This window comes from Notamacropus eugenii, chromosome 5, assembly GCF_028372415.1.
Source record: "Notamacropus eugenii isolate mMacEug1 chromosome 5, mMacEug1.pri_v2, whole genome shotgun sequence".
Classification (NCBI taxonomy): Eukaryota; Metazoa; Chordata; class Mammalia; order Diprotodontia; family Macropodidae; genus Notamacropus; species Notamacropus eugenii.
Window position 1 is genome coordinate 230,220,599 of NC_092876.1, and position 23,169 is coordinate 230,243,767.

Sequence of the window (23,169 nt, forward strand, 5' to 3'; positions counted from 1 at the left end):
AACCCTTTCTGGTAAGTTCTATTATTATCATCATTTTACAGATGAGAAAACTGAGGCTTAACAAGTTAAGTTACTTATCCATAGTCACACAAGCTAGTAAGTGGCTAAGGCAGAATTTAAACAGGTCTTTCTGATTCCAGATCCATTGCTCTCTCCATTGTGCCAACTAGCTAATTTGGACTAATAGATCAACTATATGAATCAAATAATTTTTTGATATTGAACATGACCTTGAAGTCTGGAGGACAAAAATTCCCTCAGATCATAAGCTTTTTTCTAAAAAAAAGTTTATTAATATCTTTTCATTTTTATTTATTTTTAAAATTCAATTATATTTTATTTTCAGTTCCAAGTACTCTCCCACCTCCCCTCTCCTCATCTATAAAGAAAACAAGAAAAACAAAATGTATTGCAAATACATATGGTCAAGCAAGACAAATTCTTGAATTAGCCATATATATGTATCTGTATGATATATGTGTATGTATGCACACCACACACACACACACACACACACACTCCTCAATGTGCACTCTGAATCCATGACCTCTCTCTCTCTGGAGGAGGGTAGCATGTTTCATCAGATCATAAGATTTAAGAAACTGGAAGGGACCTTGGAGATCCAGCCCTCTTATTGAAGTCTTATTTAATAGATAAGGAAGAAAAAGCATGGGAGGACTAAGTGACTGTTTCCACCTTACTTACATGGAGGTAATAATTGAAGTTGTGAGAGTCAAAGACATTGTAAAGGAGAAAAGTGTGGAAAGAGAAAAGGGTCTAGGACGAAAGTTTGGAGGATGCTTCCTAGGCAGTAGGAGGAGAAAGAGGATTGTAAAATGGTGATCAGAAAAGTAAGAGCAGAAACAACATAGACCTGTGTCAGAGAAAGTAAGGGAAGATAAGAGAAGGGGAGGTGACCATCAGTGTTAAGTACAATATGGAGCACTTTTCCAACAATTTCTCCCTATACCCTTACTCCCTTATAGAGCTCAGTCCAAACCCTTCTCATTCCTTCTTTTTTTTTTGTTTAATCACCTAACATTGTATTATATGTGATAAATATTTGCCAAAAAAGAGGACCATGAAAATACTTGCAACTTGTATGCTAACATCCATTACAGAAAATGAAAATGTGAAGACATTGTACATAGAGTTCAATAAAGTCTTTACACTAAATCAACGTATACCTTCATACCTTCTTTTTCTTTTACTTCTCCTTAAAACTGTCTTATGAAATCCCTGCTTTAATGGTGATAAAAATAAAAGTAATTATTATTATGAGAAAAATGAATGAAAAAAGAATTTACTGAGTGTTTACTCAGTGCCAGGCACTTTTCTAAGCACATTCAAAGAAAAACAATTCCTGTGCTCAGAGAACTTACATTCCAATAGGGGAAGGCAACACCAGGAAAGGGTGTTATGGGCTAGGAATGCACAGAGGTGCTGAGTAGAATCATAGGACCTTTGATTGATAGGACATGCCCATTGGAGAAACAATAGGAATGTTGATTGGATTACTATTTCCAGGGCAAGAGAAAGATGTGAGAAGGGGTCTATGTGCTCAAGGAAGGACTGAAGGAAGATGGCAGATGGTAACGCAAGATCAAAGAATTGAGCCTTTCTGATATGGTGAGTTCTTAGCAATTAGGAGGGGATGGCCCCAGGGCTGAGAGAGAAAATGTGGCATGATGTTGAGAAAACTGGTCTCAGAGACAGGGAGAAGTGGGTTCAAGTCTAGACTTAGACTATGTTTGAGGCATCTTTATGATATGACTGAGCAAATCAGTGTCCTTGGGTAATTTACCAATGACTGTAAATTTCAAAGCAAGTGTTAATCTCCTCTGGTAGGAGAATCTCTTCAGTGTGAATTTCCTATAACCATGATCACAGGCCCAGTTAAAAAATCCTGACTCACATGGCTATATAGTGATTTAAGATTTACAAAGCACTTTACATACGTTATCTGATTTGTTCATCTGTCAACTTTCTTTTATCCTTGCTCTTGTCCTCTGAGCTTCCAGCCATCTCCTGGCATTAGGCTCTGTGTAAGTTAGCTAAGTAAGGCACAGAGCTCATTTCCATGCCAAGCATATCCTGCCTATAGAATATTAAGTAATGAAAGAGCCTAAACTTTAATTTTTTAAGATGATATTGCAGAAAAGGAATCCATTTGACATCATTCATTGTAAACAGAAATGGATCATTCATGCCCTGATTTAAGGACAAATTGAGGTTGAAAATGAACATTATAAATAATGCAATACTAACACTGCTTGAGAAAAAAAATTGAGAATAAGAGAAAGCTAAGACCAAAGCTCATTACTTTCTGTCTTTGCCCATGGCTCGTTAAAGACGCTGCAAACAATTTAGAATCCGAGTCTGCAAAACAGCTAGAAGCGGAGACTCCAGATACCCAGAGTAAATTAGTGATACAGAAGAGAGATAAGCCTTTAGCCTGTTTAAAACTAGTCTTTGGCAAATCTAGGGTTTGTTTTCATCCTGATTTCACAGAATAAAAAAAATCACACATACAAAAATGAAAATTCAGAGTTACAGGGCTGAAAGACAGCTGGAAAGGTCACGTAATTTATCCCTTTGTCTCTCTAACGGATGGCACAGAAACCATGGCTGAGAGGCAATTGTTAGCCTTGGCTTAGACAGCCCTAGAGAACGAGTCTGTACCCAGACTTTTATTTATAGGTTCAGCATTATGAACTGTTAAGGTTCTCTCCCAGCCAAATGGCTTATAATCACAACCAAACAAGTTTTTTGCCTCTCTTTAGATGAGCTCAAATAGTTGAAATACTAAGACCAGAAAGCTGGGGTTCCGAAAGCTTCCTTGATAACATCTGAACTGTGTTGACTTAATGAATGCTTTATTTATACATATGTCAGAAGTGAAACCTGAACCCAGATGTTACTGGTTTCTGAGGCTGGCTCTCTACCCATTGAGTATCCGCATAGGAGATATTTTATAAATGCTTGGGTTTGATTTAATATTCAAAGAAGTTAAGCATGTTTCACTATGAATACAAGGCATTTTAAAGTAACATGAGTTGTATCATCTAAATTTATTCTACTTAGTGGGGAAGAAAGAGGCTGGGAGTAAACAGAACTGGGTTTATCCCCTCCCCAACTTTGACTTGCTGTTTGATATTTTGGGCTTGTAATCATCTCTCTTAACCTCATTTTCCTAATCTGTAAAATGAGATTCATAATTCTTACAATATCTACTTCAAAGGGTGACCATGTGGGAGAGACATTGCACTGCTTAAAACACAATATAAATGTCAATTATTCTTACACAACATTATGCTCAAAGAAACATTCAGAGTGGCCTAACTAGAAGTGAAATGGGGCAGTTACAGAGGAAGGGCAAAGGTTTGTGACAGTATCCAAAAAGGCTAACTTACTGGTGCTTTCTTCTTCCAGAATGTTAAGAATCAACTTGAAAAAGTCTGAGAGGCCTGTTACATGTAGTGAATGAAACTCACTTTTCTTGGATGGTCCTTAACAAGTCAACTTGGAAATGAAATGGTGGGTATAAGTTGAGCCCAGGAGAAAAACCTCACAATTATGAAGACAACACCAGTGTTTGCATCCTGAATAGAACAGATCTATTTATGGAACCTCTGTCATTTAACAAATGCTTATTGATCGTCAGACTGATGTCACTGGCTGGTGAAATGAGCAAAGGTGATAGCAAGGTCTGTCCTGTTGCTGTCAGGGCAATCTCTGTTTCAGGGTAAGAATGTTTCAGCTTTAGGTATTATTTGTTCAACCTTTTCCCCAACAAGTTCAATTTCAATTCGTATTTATTATGCAATTATACATTGTAAGATCAGAGAAAGCTGACACAGACCCTCCTGAAAAGGAGCCTGCAGTCTAAAATTGTAGAAACAATGTATATATCACATATCTTATATTATGCATACTATAATGTGATCTTATATTAAATTATATTCATGTTTATTGTATATTATATACAATATACATATATTCATATGTACTTACAATATATAAACAATGTATGTATATTCACACAAATATACATACTATATATACAATGTATATATATTCATACAAACAAAAATGATAATGCATGGGAAGATGATGAAATTATATTTTTATGGGCTTTAAAATGGTATAGAAGATAGAGATCTGGGCCTAGAGAAGAACTAAGTTGAAATCATACCTCTTGGGGAATCTCTGGCCCCAATTTCCTCAGTTGTAAAATAATTCACATAGTGAATATTTCCCAGGGTTGTGGTGAGGATCAAAGGAGATCATATTTGTAGAGCATTTAGTACAATGCCTGGCACATAGTAGGGTCCTGTATAAATGCTAGCTATTAAGTTATAAATGCACAGGAGAAGACCAGGCAAGGAGGTATTCAAATTTTAGGAAGGAGAAATAACTTTATGGTGGAAAAAGCAGGGGAGGCTTCATACAGAGGGTGGTTCCTGAGGTAGGCCTGAAGTAAAAGCCTCTTTGTGTTCTAGGAAATCATGTTCACATTCCTTCTATCCTCTCTCCCTGCTACCTGCTATACCCTGCTATTGCACCAGATGAACATTCCAGCTCCTGCCCTGGGGCCATGTGGTCCTAAATGGTGAGAGCTCGTCATATCTAGCTCGCCCTAGATCCTCTGGTATATGCTAATCATTTTCATACAAATGTCTTGGCTCAAACAATCCTTCCTCCTTCAACTCGCCCCTCCTCACACATACCTCTAGGGCACAGTTATCAAGTCAGTCTTATCATTTGTGGAAAGGAATCATTCTATGGCTCTACTGACCATCCCCATAACTTCGATGAACAAAACATCTTTCCCCAGCCACCATGCTAACTTCTTCTACTACAACATAAGCGGCTTGTGGGAGGTGAGGGCTATCTTGCATCTTGCATTTGCATACTCAGCACAATGACTGGCACAGTAAGCCCTTAATAGATGATTTTTTCATTCATTCCTTCATGTTGGATGTGTTCCAACTTCCATAAATACTTTCTCTAATTGAGGAGTTTCTCTAAGCCCTTGACATAATACCAAAGCATTAAGCAACTGATGCATTCAGCACAAAATTCTAATTAAAAAGGAAAATTCAGCTGCTCTCAAATTAATTTTAACAAGAATTTTCAGAATATTCTAAAGTTTTTTTGGGGGGGAGGCAGGGAAGAAATAAAAGGGCTGCTTTGTTTTGGTTTTAGTTAAAGAACCAAAAGAGAACTGATAGAAATGACTTGAGCAGGACTGTATATAAACTGAAAAGGTTAATGGAATTATAGATCTGAAAGGGCCATTAAGAGGTCATCTAAGTCAGTTCCCTCCCTTCCTTCTTACAGGATTTATTATTGCCACTACCTCCACCACCACCACCATCCTCAGCACAGAATAGTGAACGTTTAGATTCACAGTATCGCGTTCTGGCTTCCAGTCAAACCTCAGCCTTTCTGTTGCTTACCCACTCCTTCCTGACTTAGTACAAGTCAGTATTTGCTTTGAGGCTTTGGACTAGGACCTTTTGAATATACTGTTTTTGACAGTTCATTTCCCTAATTTTTCCACTTTATATTCTATTTCTATCTTTTGTGATATTAACAGCTCTGCCCAATTTGTACTTGCTGCCAACCTAATGAATATGCTCTCAGAACTCCAAGTCACTGATAAAATTACTCAACAATAATGGAACCCAACTAGTGATTTAGTGACCTAAACCTTTGTTGTCCCACTTTTGTGTCTCACTGATAATTGGAGCAAATGATATTTATGAAGAGCCAACCCAGGATAGAGGATAAAGAATCAGTCTTGGCATCAGGGTTTTACTGGGGTTAAAGTTTTGTTTCTATTAGTTGTGCCAAGGGTAAGTCAGTTCATCTTTCCCATGTCCCAAACAATTTGTTAAATTAAATGGTTAATCTGTAATGGGACCTCCCCATTGGATTAAATCATAGGTTGAAATAACAACGAAGACATTAACCTTTATATAGTCAAACAAGAGAATGTGAGCTGCCTGAGGGTGCAGAATAAATGAATGGGGGGAAAAGCATTTCTGAGCACTATGTGCAAAGCACTGTGCACAATTTCTGTCTTTTTGTCTTTGCATCCCCAGTGCTTAGCACAGTGCCTTACTAATAGAGTCTTAATGTATGCATTTAATTGAATTGACTATCGTGATTTAAAGTTTGTGAAATGCCCCATAACAGCATCTGTGGAGTAGGTTATCCCAAGGGTTGTTATTTCCATTTTACAGATGAGGAAACAGAGGTACAGTGGTTATGTAATTCTGCTTATGATCACACAGCTAGTGTCTGAATCAGGACTTTTTAATCCAGGTGTTCCTTTAATTTCCAGGTCTTCAAGTATAGAACTTGATTTCCACTATTCCCTGATGCTTGTAAAGAAATATTAGCAACTTTTCCTTTTAGAGCTACTATGTGGTTCAGAGGATAAAGAACCAGACCTTGAGTTAGGAAGACATCTTACTGAGTTCAAATCTGGCCTCAGATACTTTTTACAACAGAAATGTTTACTAGCTGTGTGACCCTGGACAAGTCACTTAACCCTGTTTGCTTCCATTTCCTCATCTGTAAAAATGAGGTGGAGAAGGAAATGTCAAACTATTCCAGTATCTTTGACAAGAAAAACTCAAATGGGGTCACGAAGAGTCAGATATAACTGAAAATGAATGAAACAACAAACTTCCTTTTAAAACAACATTACAACCTGGAATTTAAAAAGCTATTTTCCATGCCAAAGACTTCTTTTAGTTGAACAATTGTTACTTTTTCCCTCCTCAAAGATCCAATAAATAAACTGATACTCTATTTGAAATTAAAATGCCTGGCTTTGAGGGCTCATTGACATATGGTAATGACTTTCATATTCCTCTAGTCAAGCATAGAAAAGCAAATGTCCCACCTTTAGAGAAATGAACTGTACAAAAACTGCAAGCAAACATGGTCCAACTGTTCACACAACAAAAAGAGGGTTGCGTAAGACATGCATTGTCTCCCAACCCCACTTTCCTCACGACTTGGTGCAGATCAGCATGTACTTCAGAACCTCTTTCTCTCTAATTAAAATCATAAACAGACAAGCTTTTCACCACCAAAGGGTCAACATGCCTCCCCCGCAGATGGGCAGAATCACATGTTGTATTCACAGCCAGACACGCCACCTGGGTACCCTATAAAAGCAATGAAAACCACTTCATTTAGTTTCCAATCTCTTTATGTCCAGAATCATCTTCTTTTAGGAATGGATTTCCTTCACAGGAATGGTATTCTCCTGATTCAACATTTGCAGAAGGACTATCGGGCTTACCATGATTTTCTTAATTTCATGTCCAATGTGGGAGATCCTCGTAATATATTTTCAGTTTATTTCCCACTATGGTTTCAGCTTAATCAGACAGTCGGAACTAAGATGATATGGGTAGCTGTCATTGGGGACTGGTTGAACCTCATATTTAAATGGTAAGACTTTTTTTTCCCTTTTCCCTCTAAAATTCATTATTCTTTAGACTATAACTTTAATTCAGCTTAAAGGTTTCAGAATACATGTAATATTCTTAGACTGGCAAAGCAGCTTTAGTCATTTAGCTATTTCATTTCAGAAGAATGGAATTTACAAGTGTATGGACTTTTACTATTAACAATTACATTCCTAAACCCACTGATCGATTTTGTGACTGCTTGAAGTACAGGTGAATGACTTCAATAAGATCGATTCTTCAGAATAATTTATACTTCTACTGCATAACCACCCAATAAAGGATGGGCCCCACAGTCAGGAAGACAAATACTTGTTGTGTGTGCCTAGGCAAGCCCTTTAACTTCTCAATACCTCGAAAATCTTTTTAAGACTATAAATTGCAGAGCAGATGCACATCTACGTTGGCAGGAAGAGTTTCTTCACTGGGAATTTCCTACGCTAATGAAATCATAGGGCCAGTCTCCCTAAAAGAAATATAACTACCTGGAGAAGACAGACTGCTTAAGTAAGGAAGACAAACTTATTTAGGGTTATTATTAGGGATATGTTGCAAGTAGTGCCCCTTGTCAGTATGGAAGGAGAAGATGCTTTCAAAAGTTCTGTACTTTTGCTTGCTCAGCTATCTCTTTCTTTGAGGCATTTTGTTTGAGAAAGAAAAGAAATGAAAGCTGTGTGCATGGTATATATGAATTTACTAATTTCTTTAATGTAGGATTTTATTTGGTCATCGTCCTTATTGGTGGGTCCAAGAAACTCAGATCTACACAAATCACTCAAGTCCATGGCTTGAACAATTTCCCACAACATGTGAAACTGGGCCAGGTAAGATATTTTTAGTAGTTTCAGAAAAATGACATGATGCCATTTACCTGGTTTAGAATCCTGATTCTGTCACTAAGTCACAAAGTGACCTTGGTTAGGTCTTTCCATTTTTATATACCAGTTTCCTCATCTGAAAAATGAGGTTAGATTAGAAGAGCCCTATTAGCTATTAATATTCTGTAAATCTGTTAATAATGAATTCACGTTTATATCACTCATTCAAGTTTATGAAGTACCTTCCTCACAACAACCCAGTGAGGTAGCTAGTGCAGTTATCACCTCTATTTTGCAGATGAAAACATTGAGACTCAGAAAAGATGACTTACTCACAGTGACATGATGAGGCAAAATCTGAACTTGAGTCCATAATTCTGGATGCAAAGACCAGTTTTCTTTCCCTTTTACTAACAGTACTAACAGCTGTTACCACATTGGATAATAAGTTGAATGAACATCTAACAAATAATTATGGAGTTATAGTAGGGAGTTTAGCATAATAACTGGCTCATTGTCAATGCTTAAGTAATTCTTGTTGAATTAAATTGAATAAAGAAAATAATCTGGACAAGAATTCTTAATATTCCAATGTGAGTCATAAAGATATTCCGGTGCAGAAGGATAGCTTTTCTTTAATGAATAACCAAGCTCTATTGCATTAACTGCAAAAAACGAAATATAAGACTGCCCAAGTAATTTTGTCTTTTGAGCATTTACTAAGCAGCAAAGCAGTGGACTGCATCCTGTAATAACAGCCAACATTCATTCTCAGAACTCCAGTGCAATTCTAGAAATGTCGATATGCATGCTGTTGAGCAGTTTTCAAAGGCATTATAGGTCTTCTGAGAATATCATTAATGGGTAGAGAATGGACTGTCATATATAGTATTCCTACAGGAATGGTAAGGATTTCCTGGTATTCCCATTAGCAGGAAAGAGTGTGTCTGACCTCAGGACACTTTTTGTTTAATTTTCTCATCTTTCTTCTCTTGCATAAGCAATGCATGGATAGTCTTTCAGTAATTTTTTTTCTATAAGCTCCTACCATAATCTGAATATAAACACTTTAGCCCAAATGTTGAGTTTCTGTCCACAAGAATGACGCTTTTTGTTTGTTTATTTGTTTGGGGGGAAGTATTCAAAAGAGAAAATAATGTTACATTACTTTTAAGTTATAGAAATATCTTGTGATATACTTAATTTGCCACAAGATATGCATGTGTGTGTGTATAATATTGCACAAAGTTAATGCTATTGGATATACTAGAGTAGACTAGAACAGTGTAGAGAGGTATGGTGGAAAATGAGATGCTCTTAAAGTCAAAAAGTTCTGGGTTCAAGTTCCACTTCTTATCGCCACCCTGGACAAATCAATAGACCACCATTTCTAAGGCTGTTAAGTTGCAGAACAGCTCCATCAGCATTGATGGGCACTCTCCTTACTGGGGATTTCCTATACCATGAAATTACAGATTTGGACCTAGTCCCACTGCTCCCTACCCCCTAAAAAGAATGTGAATTACAGGGAAATGAGAATTTATGTTTCTATTTCACTTAATGGTTTTAGGGTCCATTAATTACCTCTTTGGCCTAGCTGATACAAATACTATGACGATAACCATTCTTGATGGATGAGAATTGAGATATTTCAGTTTTAAACAACTCACTAGTAAAATAGTAAACTAGTAAACATGGATTGTGTTTTTTTCAAATTCAAATAAGTTGTTTGGAACATCTACAATCACAATCTACAAATCATGATATGGTTCCCACACTGCCTGATTTTGGCATGATGGCTGTCTCTCTGTCTGATTTCTGCATCCTGGGAGCAAGAAGTTTTGTGCTACAGAGCAGAGGAGGTAGAGGATTATTTTCTTCAGGACCAGGTCTATGCCAAATTCTGGGGGAAAAAAGGCAGAATTTGCCTTTGGTACTTTCCACCCACCCTTTCTTCACCTCTCTCCCTCTCAAAGATTATTAGATGTGTGTGGGTGCACACACACTCATACTATGGATCCTTTCTGGAGAAGCCTATGGACTCCGAATATTTTTAAAATTCATAAAATAAAATACACAGGAATACAAATAAAACAGTCATCAAAGTTAAAACTAACCAAATTCATGGACCCTAGGTTAAGAAAACCTGCACTTAGTGGACCTTTCCTATATCTTCAGTTATCTCAGATTGTCATCATTTTCTCATCTAGACCAGTAACTTTCCTGAAAATGGCCTGCGCTCCAAAATTACCTGCTTTTCTGTCTCCCTCTTTATACAATCAAATTCTTTTTTTTGTAACTGCTGCTCTAAGCTAGGTAAAAGGATAAGGTGATTGGACTAATCTAGTAAATGACTCATAGATTCCCCCTAACACTGCCAGCAGTAACTAACATGGAGACAGAGACAGAGACAGAAAGACAGAGAGAGACACACACAGAGACAGAGACAGAGACATAGACTGCTTGGCAGTACAAATTAATCTCTAATGGATGGGATTTCAGACAATGCAATGAAACAAAAGGAAAATATTTAGAGACTTGCAAAAGGGTGATATTTAGGATCAGGAAAGCCACAGCATGGAAAACCTTTACCTAGGCATCTTTTCCCCAGGAAGTGACTCCCCTAAGTCCATCCCTTTTTCATGATTTCTTTTCTTTTTTTTCCCTTTTGCACCTCTCAGTTCTCTAAAAGTGCCAGGTGGCTACCATGGCAACAAAGCCAAGACTCTGCCCATATGGGGTTGGCAAGGGACAGCTGTTCGTGTGTACAGGTTGCCTTCAAATGTCCATTGCCTGTAATTAATATTCACCATTTGACCTGTTCACTGTAATGGAAAAGGACCCATCCCAGTCCTCCAAAGGGATGAGCTTTGATTTCTCTCTAATTGAAGTCAAAGGAAAGATCACTTGATCTTTGGCTACAAGTGTAGGCTCTTAGCCATTTTTGAACATTCAGGATTAGCAGACCTGATTAGTTTGAAAGTCAGGATGTTTCAAGACAAAATAATACATTTTTTTTGAGTCTGAAGCATTTTGGCTCAATTCCTACCCTCCCCCATTCCCCAATGACTATTTGGGGAGAGGTCACTTTGTCTCCAAAAAGTCATTTAGAACAATGTGGCATTTTTCCTGAGTAATTAATATTTTTCATCCTACTGTTCCAATGTTCTTTTCTAGAAACTTCTTATACCTTCATAACTTCTTAAATGCATCTGTTATTTATTGTTATAGGAAGCCCCTCAGGTCATGCCATGGGATCATCGTGTGTCTGGTATGTAATGGTAACAGCTGCGCTGAGCTACACTGGGGGTCGAATAGATAAATCATCCGTGACTCTGCACAGGTCAGCTTTGGATTGGTTTCTGCAACATTTCATTTGAATTGTACATTATTTAATAAAGTACATTTGCTTTCATTTATCCCAGCACGATGTACTTTTAGTTGTTGAAATATATTTATTTATTCTGGCTCCTCAAACCCCAGACAGCAACATGAATGGAAGATTTATACTTTGAATTAAGATAACCCTCTAACTCGCTCACAGCCATTGTCTCAACAGAGTGTTGGGAATTTTCCCTTGATAAATGTCCTGTTCTCAATGCCTTTTGTTACCCTAACATAATTATCATTTTTAGTGGCCCATAAATAACTCTTCTAAAAATATACAGGGATTTATTTTGCATGCAAATTTCCTCTTTAAGAAAAACTGGAAGTTTGAACATGACTTTAATACTCTCTGAAGGTGCCTGTTTACATACAATTATGTCGGCTTATTTTAATAGTTAAAATATTTTTTTACATTTAAATTGTAATTTCTTGAGCCCAAAGAAGTTGGTCAGATGTCATTTTTTAAATATTTAGAAAGGTGTTCAAAATAAAATTTAATTCATTTTCATGCCAGTTAATTTTAACCAATGAATTTCAGGAAGAATCTTTAATCATTCCTAGTATATAATTTGTCCAGAACATAGATGTGAATGTTCTCCATACAGTCTGCACATTACAGGGCGCAACCTTCCCCTGGAGCCATATTTGCTGATGAGCTCTTTATATTATAATCTATAAAAAGGAAGTTTATCCTATTTGACACAGATACATGGGAGCCTAGAATTTAAATTTCTGACATTTTCCTATACCTTTTGGTTAGACAGGGCATCTTTTCCTTTTTTTTTTTTTCAGTCCTTTAAATTCCATGTTAGAGGAAATCACTTTATAATCTTTACAATACTTATTATAGGCTCCCTGGGATGGTTCATTCACTTAATTTTTTAGCTGCATTAGCTAGCCCTGAAAATTACCAATAACTTAAATTCATTTAATCTTTTAGCAGCATACTATTACAATAATTTTATTGACTAATGAAAAAATTTCCAAGTCCCAGCTGATGACACACTTTTTGGAGTAATACTGGATATTAGTACAGGTCCTGGCACATAGTAGGTGCTTAATAAATGGTTATTGTTTGATACTTCAAAATTTTCAAAACAATTGATCTGAGAATCTCCCCAATTTCCAATAATGATATCTGACCTGTTTTCAGGTATCCAAATAGCAGTTTAATACTTAAGTTATTCATAATTTAGTTAGTAGAAAAATATTAAGAAAGTTGTTATAATGAATGTGAATAATAATTCATACTCATAAAATATCATTCAAGTGGGAGTTCAGTTGAAACTCAGTCTTTTCTCTATAGAATCACTTTGAGCAAATGTTACTAAACCTAAGGATATTTTTTCCTTTGACCAACTTTTCTTGATATACTTTTCGGTGCTTCAGATTTCCTTCTTTCATACCATACCCACTAATTCCTTTCCCTTTCACAAACCATAGGTAATAGTAGATGACTTTTTATACAGCTCTTTAGAGTTTTCATATATCATCTCATTTGATCCTCCTAACAGTTCTTTTTACAAATAGAAACTCAGACTTAAGCACTTCAAGTGACTTACCCCAAGACCACATAGAAAAAAATTAATCATTTATTAAGCACCTACTATATATGAGGCACTTTACAAATATTGTCTCCATTCTAATTGTAGCTTCACGTTTCCTAGGCCCTTTCCCTTGGATCTCAAAAATAAAAAAATCTCAGCTTTTATTGAATCGTACCCTTTTAAACCTTTTCTTAAAAGAACTAGAAACTGTAGTAAACCATTTCTGATTCATATCAATTTTCAATCTAGATACTATCAAAAACTAACCTAACAGAAAGCAAAAACATAAATGACTATTGTTCAGTTGTGTCATGACCCAATGGAGCATAGTGTGCCAGGTTCTTCTATCCTTCACTATCTCTTAAAGTCTGTTCAAGTTCATGTTCATTGACTACTTCTTGATTATTCAGAGTAAAAGTAAATGTCCCAGACAGTCTGTTTATCTCCCCAATTAATAACACTGTTATACTATATTAGTTGGTTTTAATTATCATGCTTATTAAATTTCAGGAATTAAACAAAGGAAACAAGGTGACACAGTGGATGGAAAACTGGACCTTTCATCAGGAAAAATTGAGTTCAAATCCAGTATTAGATACTCACTAGCTATGTGACTCTGTCAGTCACTTAACTTCTGTCTGCCTCGGTCTCCTTATCTATAAAATTGGGATTATCAGCATCTACCTACAGGGGTTGTTGTGAAAATGAAATAACCTTTATGGAGCACCTTGCAAACCTTAAAGTCCTACATAAGTGCTGGCTACAATATTAATAATATAATAACAAATATGTCAATTATTGTTATACATCGAGATGTCCTACTAGTAAGCTTCATATAGAAACCCGCAGTAACTGCTAAACTTTTCAAATCCTACATAGCAAATGGAAATAGTGCTTTAATGAAGATAATATAACCTCTTGCTATTTTTTTCATATATGTACTTGTCTTTCCATCACAGACTTACCTGGTCATTTCTTTGGGGTGTTTTTTGGTTGATTCAAATCAGTGTCTGCATCTCCAGAGTATTCATAGCAACACATTTTCCTCATCAAGTTGTTCTTGGAGTAATTGGTGGTAAATATGATCACTTTTCTCCACTTTTATCATTTGAAAGTTTTAGCCTCATCCCTTGGCCATACGTTGTCAGATTCTCACTGGGACTAAAAGGGGAATATTTGGAGTTTTATGTTTCCTTCTCTAGGTCACTGTTGCTGTCTGTGTATAGCACAGAACATGAAGAAGTAAAAAAAATGCCTTCCTGATTTTCTAAGTTACACACTTATCCACACAAACCATCATTTTAGCTTGGGTTTTTAACGTTTGGGTCCAGGGTGGAGATAAGTATGGCTACCTGAAATGCACCCCCTACTGTTCTGTGATGGAGCCATCTGTGCACATTCATCCATGTGTTGATGGGTTCCATTGAGCTCCCCATTATTTCAGAAACTGCTGTTTGTCATGAATGAATTTTTCATGTGGCTCCAAAGAGCTAAGGGTAATGTTCTGTGCCCTTCAAATGCTCAGTAATTTAATGACATATATTATTTGAAATGAAATTTATCTTTGTTGTGGAATACTGGAAAGAAGGACATCCTTGGAGTTAGGAAGACTTGGGATTAGATCCTGCTTCTGATACATGCTATGGGCAAGTAACTCACCTCTTGACACCCCATGTAATGCTCTAAGGCAATAGATAACAGATGAGGTGCCAGTCTGTATCAAGAGAAACAGGTTGGCAGAGTAAATAGAATGCTATACTGAGTCAGGAAAACCTGGATTTGAATTCTGCCTCTTATAGTGCTATACTTGCCAGAAAGACCTGGGTTGAATCCCTCTTCTGATACTTGCAAAGGGCGCGTCTAGGTAACCATGGGTAGATGAGTTAATCTGTCTCAGCTTTGATTTGCCCATCTATAAAAGAGGGATGACAATAGATACAGCATCTATCTCAAAGAGTTGTTAGGAGGCTCAAATGAGAAAATATACATGAAGTGCTTTGCAAACTTAAAGCATTAGGTAAACATCAGCTAGGTGGTGCAGTGGGTAGAGCACTGGGCTTGGAAACATCTTTCTGAGTTCAAATCCGGCCTTAGAGACTTAACAGCTGTGTGACCTGGGCAAGTCATGCAACCCTATTTGCTTTAGTTCGTCATCTGTTAAATGTGCTGGAGAAAGAAATGATAAACCACTCTAACACATGTGCCAAGAATACCTCAAATGGGGTCATGAAGAGTCAGACACAATTAAAAAATGACTTAATGACAAATATCAGCAGTTATTGGTATCAGCATCATTGGAGAGTTTCCACACTGTAAGTTTCCTAAAGGGATAAAAATACAGATATAGATCCCTCCCCCACAAAAAAAAAATTCAGCTGTAGTTAAGTGCTCTGCTTTCAGTGAGAGACTTGTTGACTCTGAATGAATGAAAGATCTGGGTTAATATTGGTGGTTAAAGTCCCAGAAAGGCAAACATACTGTTAGGTTTAGAAATTGTGACAGCTATTACTTAGGAAAATAGGTTTGGGAATAATTAGTGGATATACTCGAAGGCCATAAATCATAGATTAATAGACTATTAGAACTAGAAAGGACCTGAGACATCTACTGGTTCATCCTCCTCACTTTTGCAGATGAGGAAACTGATGCCCAGAATGATGCATCCTGGCTAAGCTCCCAGACCTAGTGAATGGTTGGAGGAGCCACATCTTTCTTAAAGGCAGTCATAGAATGCACATTGTGTTCAATTGGGAAGGGAACTAAGTGAGCATCTAGTCCAACTCCTTCATTGTGTAGGTATGGGAATTGAGGCTCAGAGAGGACCCCAACTCCCCCAGGGTCACAAAACTAATAAATGGCAGAAATTGGATTAACCCTACCTGTCCTGTTCAAATGGCATTTATTAGCACCTATTATGCACAAGGCATTGGCTTGTTGTTTAGTCATTTCAGTCATGTCTGACTCTTTCTGACCTCATTTGGGATTTTCTTGGCAAAGATACAGGAATGGTTTGCCATTTCCTCCTCAGCTCATTTTACAGATGAGGAAATTGAGGCAAATAGGTTTAAGGGACTTACCCAAGGTCACGCAGCTAATGTCTGAGGCAGGATTTGAACTCATGGGCATGAGTGTGGGAAGAGTGTGCTCTATGTACTGCATCACAGCTGCCCCACTGTGTTAGATGATGGAGATCCAAAAGCAAAAAAAAAAAATTGTTCTTGTCCTCAGGAAGTTTACATTTTACTCTAAGTACACAGCAGATTTTGGGGTTGTAAGTCTAGTAGTGCTGCTTCCACAAGAACATACTGTTCTCCTAGAATATGATTTCTGGAGAAGGTCCACGTATCCCCGGCACTTAGTACAGTGCTTGGTGCATAGTAGGTTCTTAATCAATATTCGTTGGCTGATTGACAAGGAATCAAACTCACTTAAAGTTTCTGTGTCTGCCTTGTAGGCATGCTTGTGGCAGAAGCATTTGAACATACACCCGGAATCCAAACAGCAAGTCTGGGAACTTACATCAAGACCAACCTGTTTCTGTTTCTTTTTGCACTTGGCTTTTACCTAGTTCTCAAACTTCTTGATATTGATCTCTTGTGGTCTGTTCCTAAAGCCAAGAAATGGTGTGCCAATCCAGACTGGATCCACATTGACACAACTCCATTTGCTGGCCTGGTGAGAAACCTGGGGGTTCTCTTTGGATTGGGCTTCGCAATCAACTCTGAAATGTTTTTTCTGAGTTGTCGAGGAAAGGACAGTTATAAGCTAAGTTTCAAATTGCTTTGCATGGTGACTTCACTGACCCTCCTGCAGCTGTACAACTTCGTTAAGATCCCAACTCATGCCGAGTATTTGTTTTACATGTTATCTTTCTGTAAAAGTGCATCCATTCCACTGGCTGTGGTTGCTATGGTTCCTTACTGCATACATGTGTTAATGAGACCAAGGGAAAAGAAGATTAATTAGGTATGTTGGGTAAAGGGGAAGAGTTATGTACCTTCACATAGAAAGCAGTTCCTTGACCCTCCAATAGAATCACAGTTATAGACTTCAGTGATCAACTGTCTAGTCTTATTTTACAGATGAGAAAACTGAGGCCTAAGGAGGTAAAGTGACTTATTCAAGGTCATGCAGTTAGTCAGAGGCAAAGCCAGGGCTAGAAGCCAGGTGTTCCAACTCCTAGTCTGGGTATCTACTCATATATCTACTTATGACTCCATGTTTTGGTGCCTTTGGTTCTCCTTTCAAAATGTAGGGGGCTACTTCAATACTTTCCTTTGAAGACATTTTGATGGAAGTTAAATCAGTTGCATCTTAAATGAACTTGAAAGTGTTGAATCCTGATTGATCTATATTCTGAGTAGGTTAATCACACTGCAAGTCACTTACATAATACAGAAACAGATATGCAAACATTTTGGAGGAAAGGAAAAACATCATGGGTAGGTGTCTTAGTTTGCATCTCTTCTCAGTAGTACTTGTCATAATTTTGCAGAGTGGTAGGCACCTTTACAATAAATATGAAATCAACTGTTACTCTTTTGGAAAGTGTTACTTAAAAAAGAAAAAAAAAGGCTTCCTCTTTGCTTAGGTTGTTGAAATCCTTTATCATAGAATTATTACCTACAAGCCCCTGGGAATTAGATAGGAATTCAGTATTACTTCTTATTCTAACAAAAGACAAGTGAATTGTCTCCTTCAAGGCTTCGTCCCAGCTCAGGGGAACCAATAATAATTCTAGCTGTTTGCTGCATTAATCTTTATTTTTTTTGCACAAAGATCAAAATCTAAATACTCTGAAACTGATCATTGTATGCTCTCCTGAGAATTTTCCAATATTTTTTTTAAAGGGCCTAACCAATCAATATTTCTGAACACTGAGATCAATAACTTTTGTCTCCTTCCAGCTCATCCTGGTCCCTGAGCAATTGTTCAGTGTTATCTCTGAAGTATAAAAATGCCATATTCTGCTTATTTTAATGACCTAATTAATGAATTCTTTAAAATGATGACATATTCAATTAAACATAAATATTTTTGATGATAACATTTTGAATAGTTGTTATGTCAATTGAGAAAAACATCACTGCGGAATGTTGAAGATGACAAGTTCAGGTTACTGGCTCTCCTGCAAATGTATTTCATATGCCAACGCCTTTCAAGGACTCATTGAATAGTTTTATTTTTCAAAGATAACAAAGCTTGGGTCGTTAACAACCAAGGGAAGATCCTAACAGATCAGGAATAAAAAGGCCTTTGAAAGAGGGGCTGTAGCTTTCCACTTGAAAGGGCACTTAAAAATCATATCTGCACTTGTATGTGTATTACAACCTATTCATTTTTTAAATGAGGAAACAAAGGCCCAGAGAGAATTGACTCACTCAAAGTCACTCAGGTAGTAAATGGAATTAGGAATAAGGATCCTAATACAGATCCTCTAACTTCTAATCCAGCATGATTCCTTTTGTACCATGCAATTTTTGGTTTAGAGTCATTTTCTGTAGAAATTGTCTAAGAAGTTCAATTTCCATTATGATAGCTAGCTAGCTTGCTAGCTGTACCTATGCCAACACTGTATATATGTGAAGTCATTTTCAACCATTTAATATATGGAAAGACATTTGTTGTATCACCTTTGGCACTAAATCCTATAGAGATCATTTGCCTTTACAACTGTGCCTTAGCAAAGAAAGCTTGGGTAACTAACAGTACTTTTTCAGTATTTAATTTGTATCCCGAAGAGTTCCAAAGTGAAGTTAGAGATAAACTGAGTCATCAGCTTCTGAAGATCTCTGAATCTGTAACCACAGGGTTTCAATCACGACCCCTTTCGCCCCATTCCTTGTAAGTTCTTGTGCCAGTTTCTCACCTTGAATGTCGTTTTCTAGGTTGAACAGCATTAAAGAGGTCATAATTGAGAGCTTACTTTCTGCATCAAGTTATAGGAGCATAGGATCACACAGGTCCACTGATCTAGACCTGGAAGGGACCTGAGAATCCATCTTATTCAATTCTCTCATTTTACAGCTCAGAGAGGTTAAGAGATTTACTTGTACAAGGTTACACAGGTAGTAAGTGTCAGAGGTGGGAGATCCTCTGTCTTCCCTACATGATGCTGCTGTCTGTTTAGCCCTCAACAGCTCCATCTCCTAGCCACAGCCTTGGTCATTGTGGTTGTCATTGTTTGATACAGTAGGCACTGCCTGGAGTGACCCAGATGATAACAACCTTTTTCTGCTACTGAAACTGCCTAGGCAGCTGAGTAGCTGATCTTTACAGCCCTGGAGAAAACGTCTGTGTTCAAGGATGGTGGATAAGGCTCAGCTCCTTCCAATTTAGTTGTCAGAGGTAAGCTGAATTTAGCTGACTTGCCTTACCTCTAACAAATATAAATATTCGAAATGTATTCCTATTCAGATGAAGAATGTCAAAGTGATAAGCATTCAGGAGAGAGAAACCTAAGCAAGTTACATGAGAATCTCTCCAATTAGTCATAAATCTTTAAAATAAACGCAAAGGAAGCTGCTATTGCTGAAGCAAGGAGAATGGAGTTACTTCCTTTGGAGGGACAGGTGGATTCAGAAGTCTCACTTAAACAGGGCTAAGCAGGAGTTCTCTTGACACATCAAAACAAAAACAGTGACATTTACAAGCTGTCTGATGAAGCACTGCATTATTGGAGTTCTGGTAGTGCCTTGAATTAACTACAAAGGTTAATTTTTGTGAAACAACAGCAACTGAATCTGTAATCTGTTTCTAAGAGACACAACCCAGTTTTTGCTCTGAGAGGCCTTGATGTATGAATTGAAATATATGATGATAAAAATATTTAGTATGATATACAAATATGCCTTGAGCTTCATGATTAAATGAGATCATATATGTAAAGAATTTTGCAAACCTTAAATGCTATATAAATATGATGATGATGATGTCATACATTTCCTTGAAAGAAACTTAAAGCATATTGATAGATTCTCTTTGTCCTTTTCATGTGAGCTAGATGGGGACAGCATCTTTTCTTTTATAGTGGGGGAAGCTGAGGCAAAGTTTTACCCCAAGTGAGTGAACAACCAAGCTGAAATTAGGACCTGAGTCCCCCTAACACCTAGTTCAGTCCTTTTTATTTCTAGACCTTGAAGTGCCATTTTTACAGATGGATTATCTAAGACTATCTTGGTGCTGAAAATGATAGTAGTTGATGAAGTACATCCCATCCAGAAGAGATACTTAAGCTGTCAAGGGACACTTACACATGCCATTTACTTATGTGGTAGCTGTCATTAGTGGTTTCTTGTGCTAGAAATATGAGAGTGATTGCAGAAAATTGCTGATTGAAAATGTATAAAATCAGCAGCAGCTTCAAGAAGTATCTGTCAGGCTCAAAACATCACAAGATCAAATTCTAAGAACTGAGAGTTCCCACGTTCTGCTCTATCACATGAAATTGCAGTTTGTGTCAGATTAGGGAAAGGCTTGGTCAAAGATGGGGACTAATTATTGTACTGGTCTTTGCTATGTATGATGGTGATCCCAGCTGTGACTTTTGGTAATGCAGAAGAGACTAGTCTAAAAGGCAGAGACAATCAAATGACTATGGTTCTGGAGGTTTGTTCAAGAGCCTTGGAATTGCCTTCTGTTCTGAAAGGGGAAGTTTCTGAACTTTTTATTGAAACAGGATATCTGAGATGGAAGGGCAGTTTTCCTTTGGCTCAAAATGTGTCATTTTTTCCCCATTAAAAACTTTAAAGATATATTCTGAAACATGCCATTGAAAAGAGAATAAAGCCAGAATTGCAGTCACCATGCCTCAGGGCATGACTACTCTGAGACTATTTATGAGGATGCAGAAAAAATGCCCAGAGGATGGGCTTGTCAAGGGGAGCATTGATTTTGGCTGTACACTCTACAAATTTACATTGTTGGCTGATGGGAGAGAGGAACTAATTTTCCTGCTATGAATGTTCTATTACCAGCTCTATTGAGCACACATACAAGTGGAGAGTGGATCACACAAAATAACTGAGATTGGCAGTTCTTGTCACCCATGATGGAAACGCAAACATTTACCTCCCCTTGACAATGGAGTCAAACTTCTGGTTGATACTTGTGGCTGTTTGGATACACAGACTCAACATTTTCTCAGATCCAGACTTTATCTTAAACTTCCATAGTCTCTCATTGCCTACATGACCAATATCCTTCAGTAGTTCGCAGACCTTTAAAGAAAGCTCACTCCCCTCTGCCTACATATGGCTCCCTTTCACACTTGTCCCCTCCAACATTTCTCCAATAGGAACAACCTATGCTCCTTTGATCCTTCTCTCTATATACAATTCTATCATTCTGTCTTCTTATAAATCAGGACACACTGGCAGGATGAACAATGTTTTCATGTTCTGATCATACTGTAAATCTTATTCAATTTCTATTCAACTTTTCTTTGTGAAAGAAGGGTTACTGCAGGGTCATCGTCCAAACTCATTAGGACCATTCACCCCAGCCAGGAAGGCCTGTCCAAATTAAATAACATTTTCAAAGTGGCTTTGTTATTTTCGTGTGTCTTCTGTAATTCAAATTATGTTAACAAAATTCACTCATTCATTCAAAATACTGCCTGGCAGATACCCTTAAACAATGGATTTAAAAAGAAATATTGATTTGTGTAAGAATTGTTTGTAAATAATGTTTCTGAAAGCATTTGATTGTAAATACATCCTTTTCTTAAATATTTTAACTACCCCCCCATCCCACTCTCAATCTTTCTCAGGTGCCAGATCTTAAAATAGGTCAGGGAACTGGATCTTTGACTCAACTCAGGACATCTATATTTAGAGAACACTGACAGCATTTATACTCCTTAACAGCTAGAAACAAATGAACTTAGCACTTATCAAGAATAATTGGATTAAGTATGAAACAGCAACCTCTTTTTAAAGTTCTTTCTAAATTGTCTTCTCTCTTCCCCAGAGAAGGTTCTTGAGGTTTTAGAGTCTTCCCCCACCAATTGAATTTATTTTAAAAAAGTTGATTTTGGGGCAAATTCATTATACTTGCCTTGGACTGAAGCTTGTCCTGAATACTAAATTGTAAGTTAGTTCTGATAACTATTTATCTGGACTGCTCATTTATTAAACAAAAGAAAGCTTTAGCCCAGCCCTTGTCTGGTCCCAGACACTATAAATTCCAAATCAGTGAACTCCAATTTAATGAGGTAATATTGCATGCCATTATGACGTGCCCTGCCTTATTAGTAGTGCTGTGGTCCTGAGGATGCTGTAGTGTTGGCCTCCACACAGACCCTAAAGCATATTATCCAATGTTGATGGCATTGAGGGAATCAGCCACTTCAGGAAATTTGAAGCACGCGCACACACACACACACACACACACACACACACACACACACACGGTTTGCTTAAAGGTATTGCTTAAAACTACATAAAGACTTTTGAGACATGCTGTATAATGAGGCAGTTATAACAGGAAACCCTGGCCTATAACCCAGAAAGAAGTCAAGGCAGTCTCCAAGAGAATTGGGTTAATTTTATAAATGAAGTAGGGCTTGGAATTAGGAAGACTCATCTTCATGAGTTTAAATCCAGCCTCAGACACTTATTAGCTGTGTGACCCTGGGCAAGTCACTTAACTGTCTTTGCCTAAGTTTCCTTGTCTGTAAAATGGGTTGCAGAAGGAAATGGCAAACCACTCCAGTATCCCTGCCAAGAAAACTCCAAATGAGGTCACAGAGAATCAGACACAACTGAAGTGACACAAGAGTAACCATAAAAGGTCAATGAGGTCTCATGAGGCTAAGCTGTCCAAGGCACATAGATAGTTAACATCAGAAATTGGATTTGACATCAGCTCTTCTCATCCAGTCAGTCATTTATTATAAACATTCATTAAGTGCCAATTATGTGC

At 37.4% G+C, this 23,169-nt stretch overlaps 1 protein-coding gene across 1 annotated transcript; it reads left to right on the forward strand.

Annotated features, from left to right (window-relative positions):
* The first annotated feature begins 7,242 nt into the window (after positions 1-7,242).
* On the forward strand, positions 7,243-18,250 carry G6PC2 (glucose-6-phosphatase catalytic subunit 2). Its single transcript, XM_072616977.1, has 5 exons — positions 7,243-7,476; positions 8,208-8,317; positions 11,543-11,654; positions 14,205-14,320; positions 16,700-18,250. The coding sequence occupies exons 1-5, from the start codon at positions 7,259-7,261 to the stop codon at positions 17,209-17,211; spliced, it is 1,068 nt and encodes a 355-aa protein (XP_072473078.1). The 5' UTR covers positions 7,243-7,258; the 3' UTR covers positions 17,212-18,250.
* Positions 18,251-23,169: the final 4,919 nt, after the last annotated feature.

Bases quoted from the DNA above. Each gene is read 5' to 3' on its own strand.
- G6PC2 (XM_072616977.1), top strand. From the start codon at position 7,259: ATGGATTTCCTTCACAGGAATGGTATTCTCCTGATTCAACATTTGCAG. The intron at 8,318-11,542 runs GTAAGATATTTT...TTATTGTTATAG, and splicing joins AACATGTGAAACTGGGCCAG to GAAGCCCCTCAGGTCATGCC. The intron at 11,655-14,204 runs GTCAGCTTTGGA...TTTCCATCACAG, and splicing joins TCATCCGTGACTCTGCACAG to ACTTACCTGGTCATTTCTTT.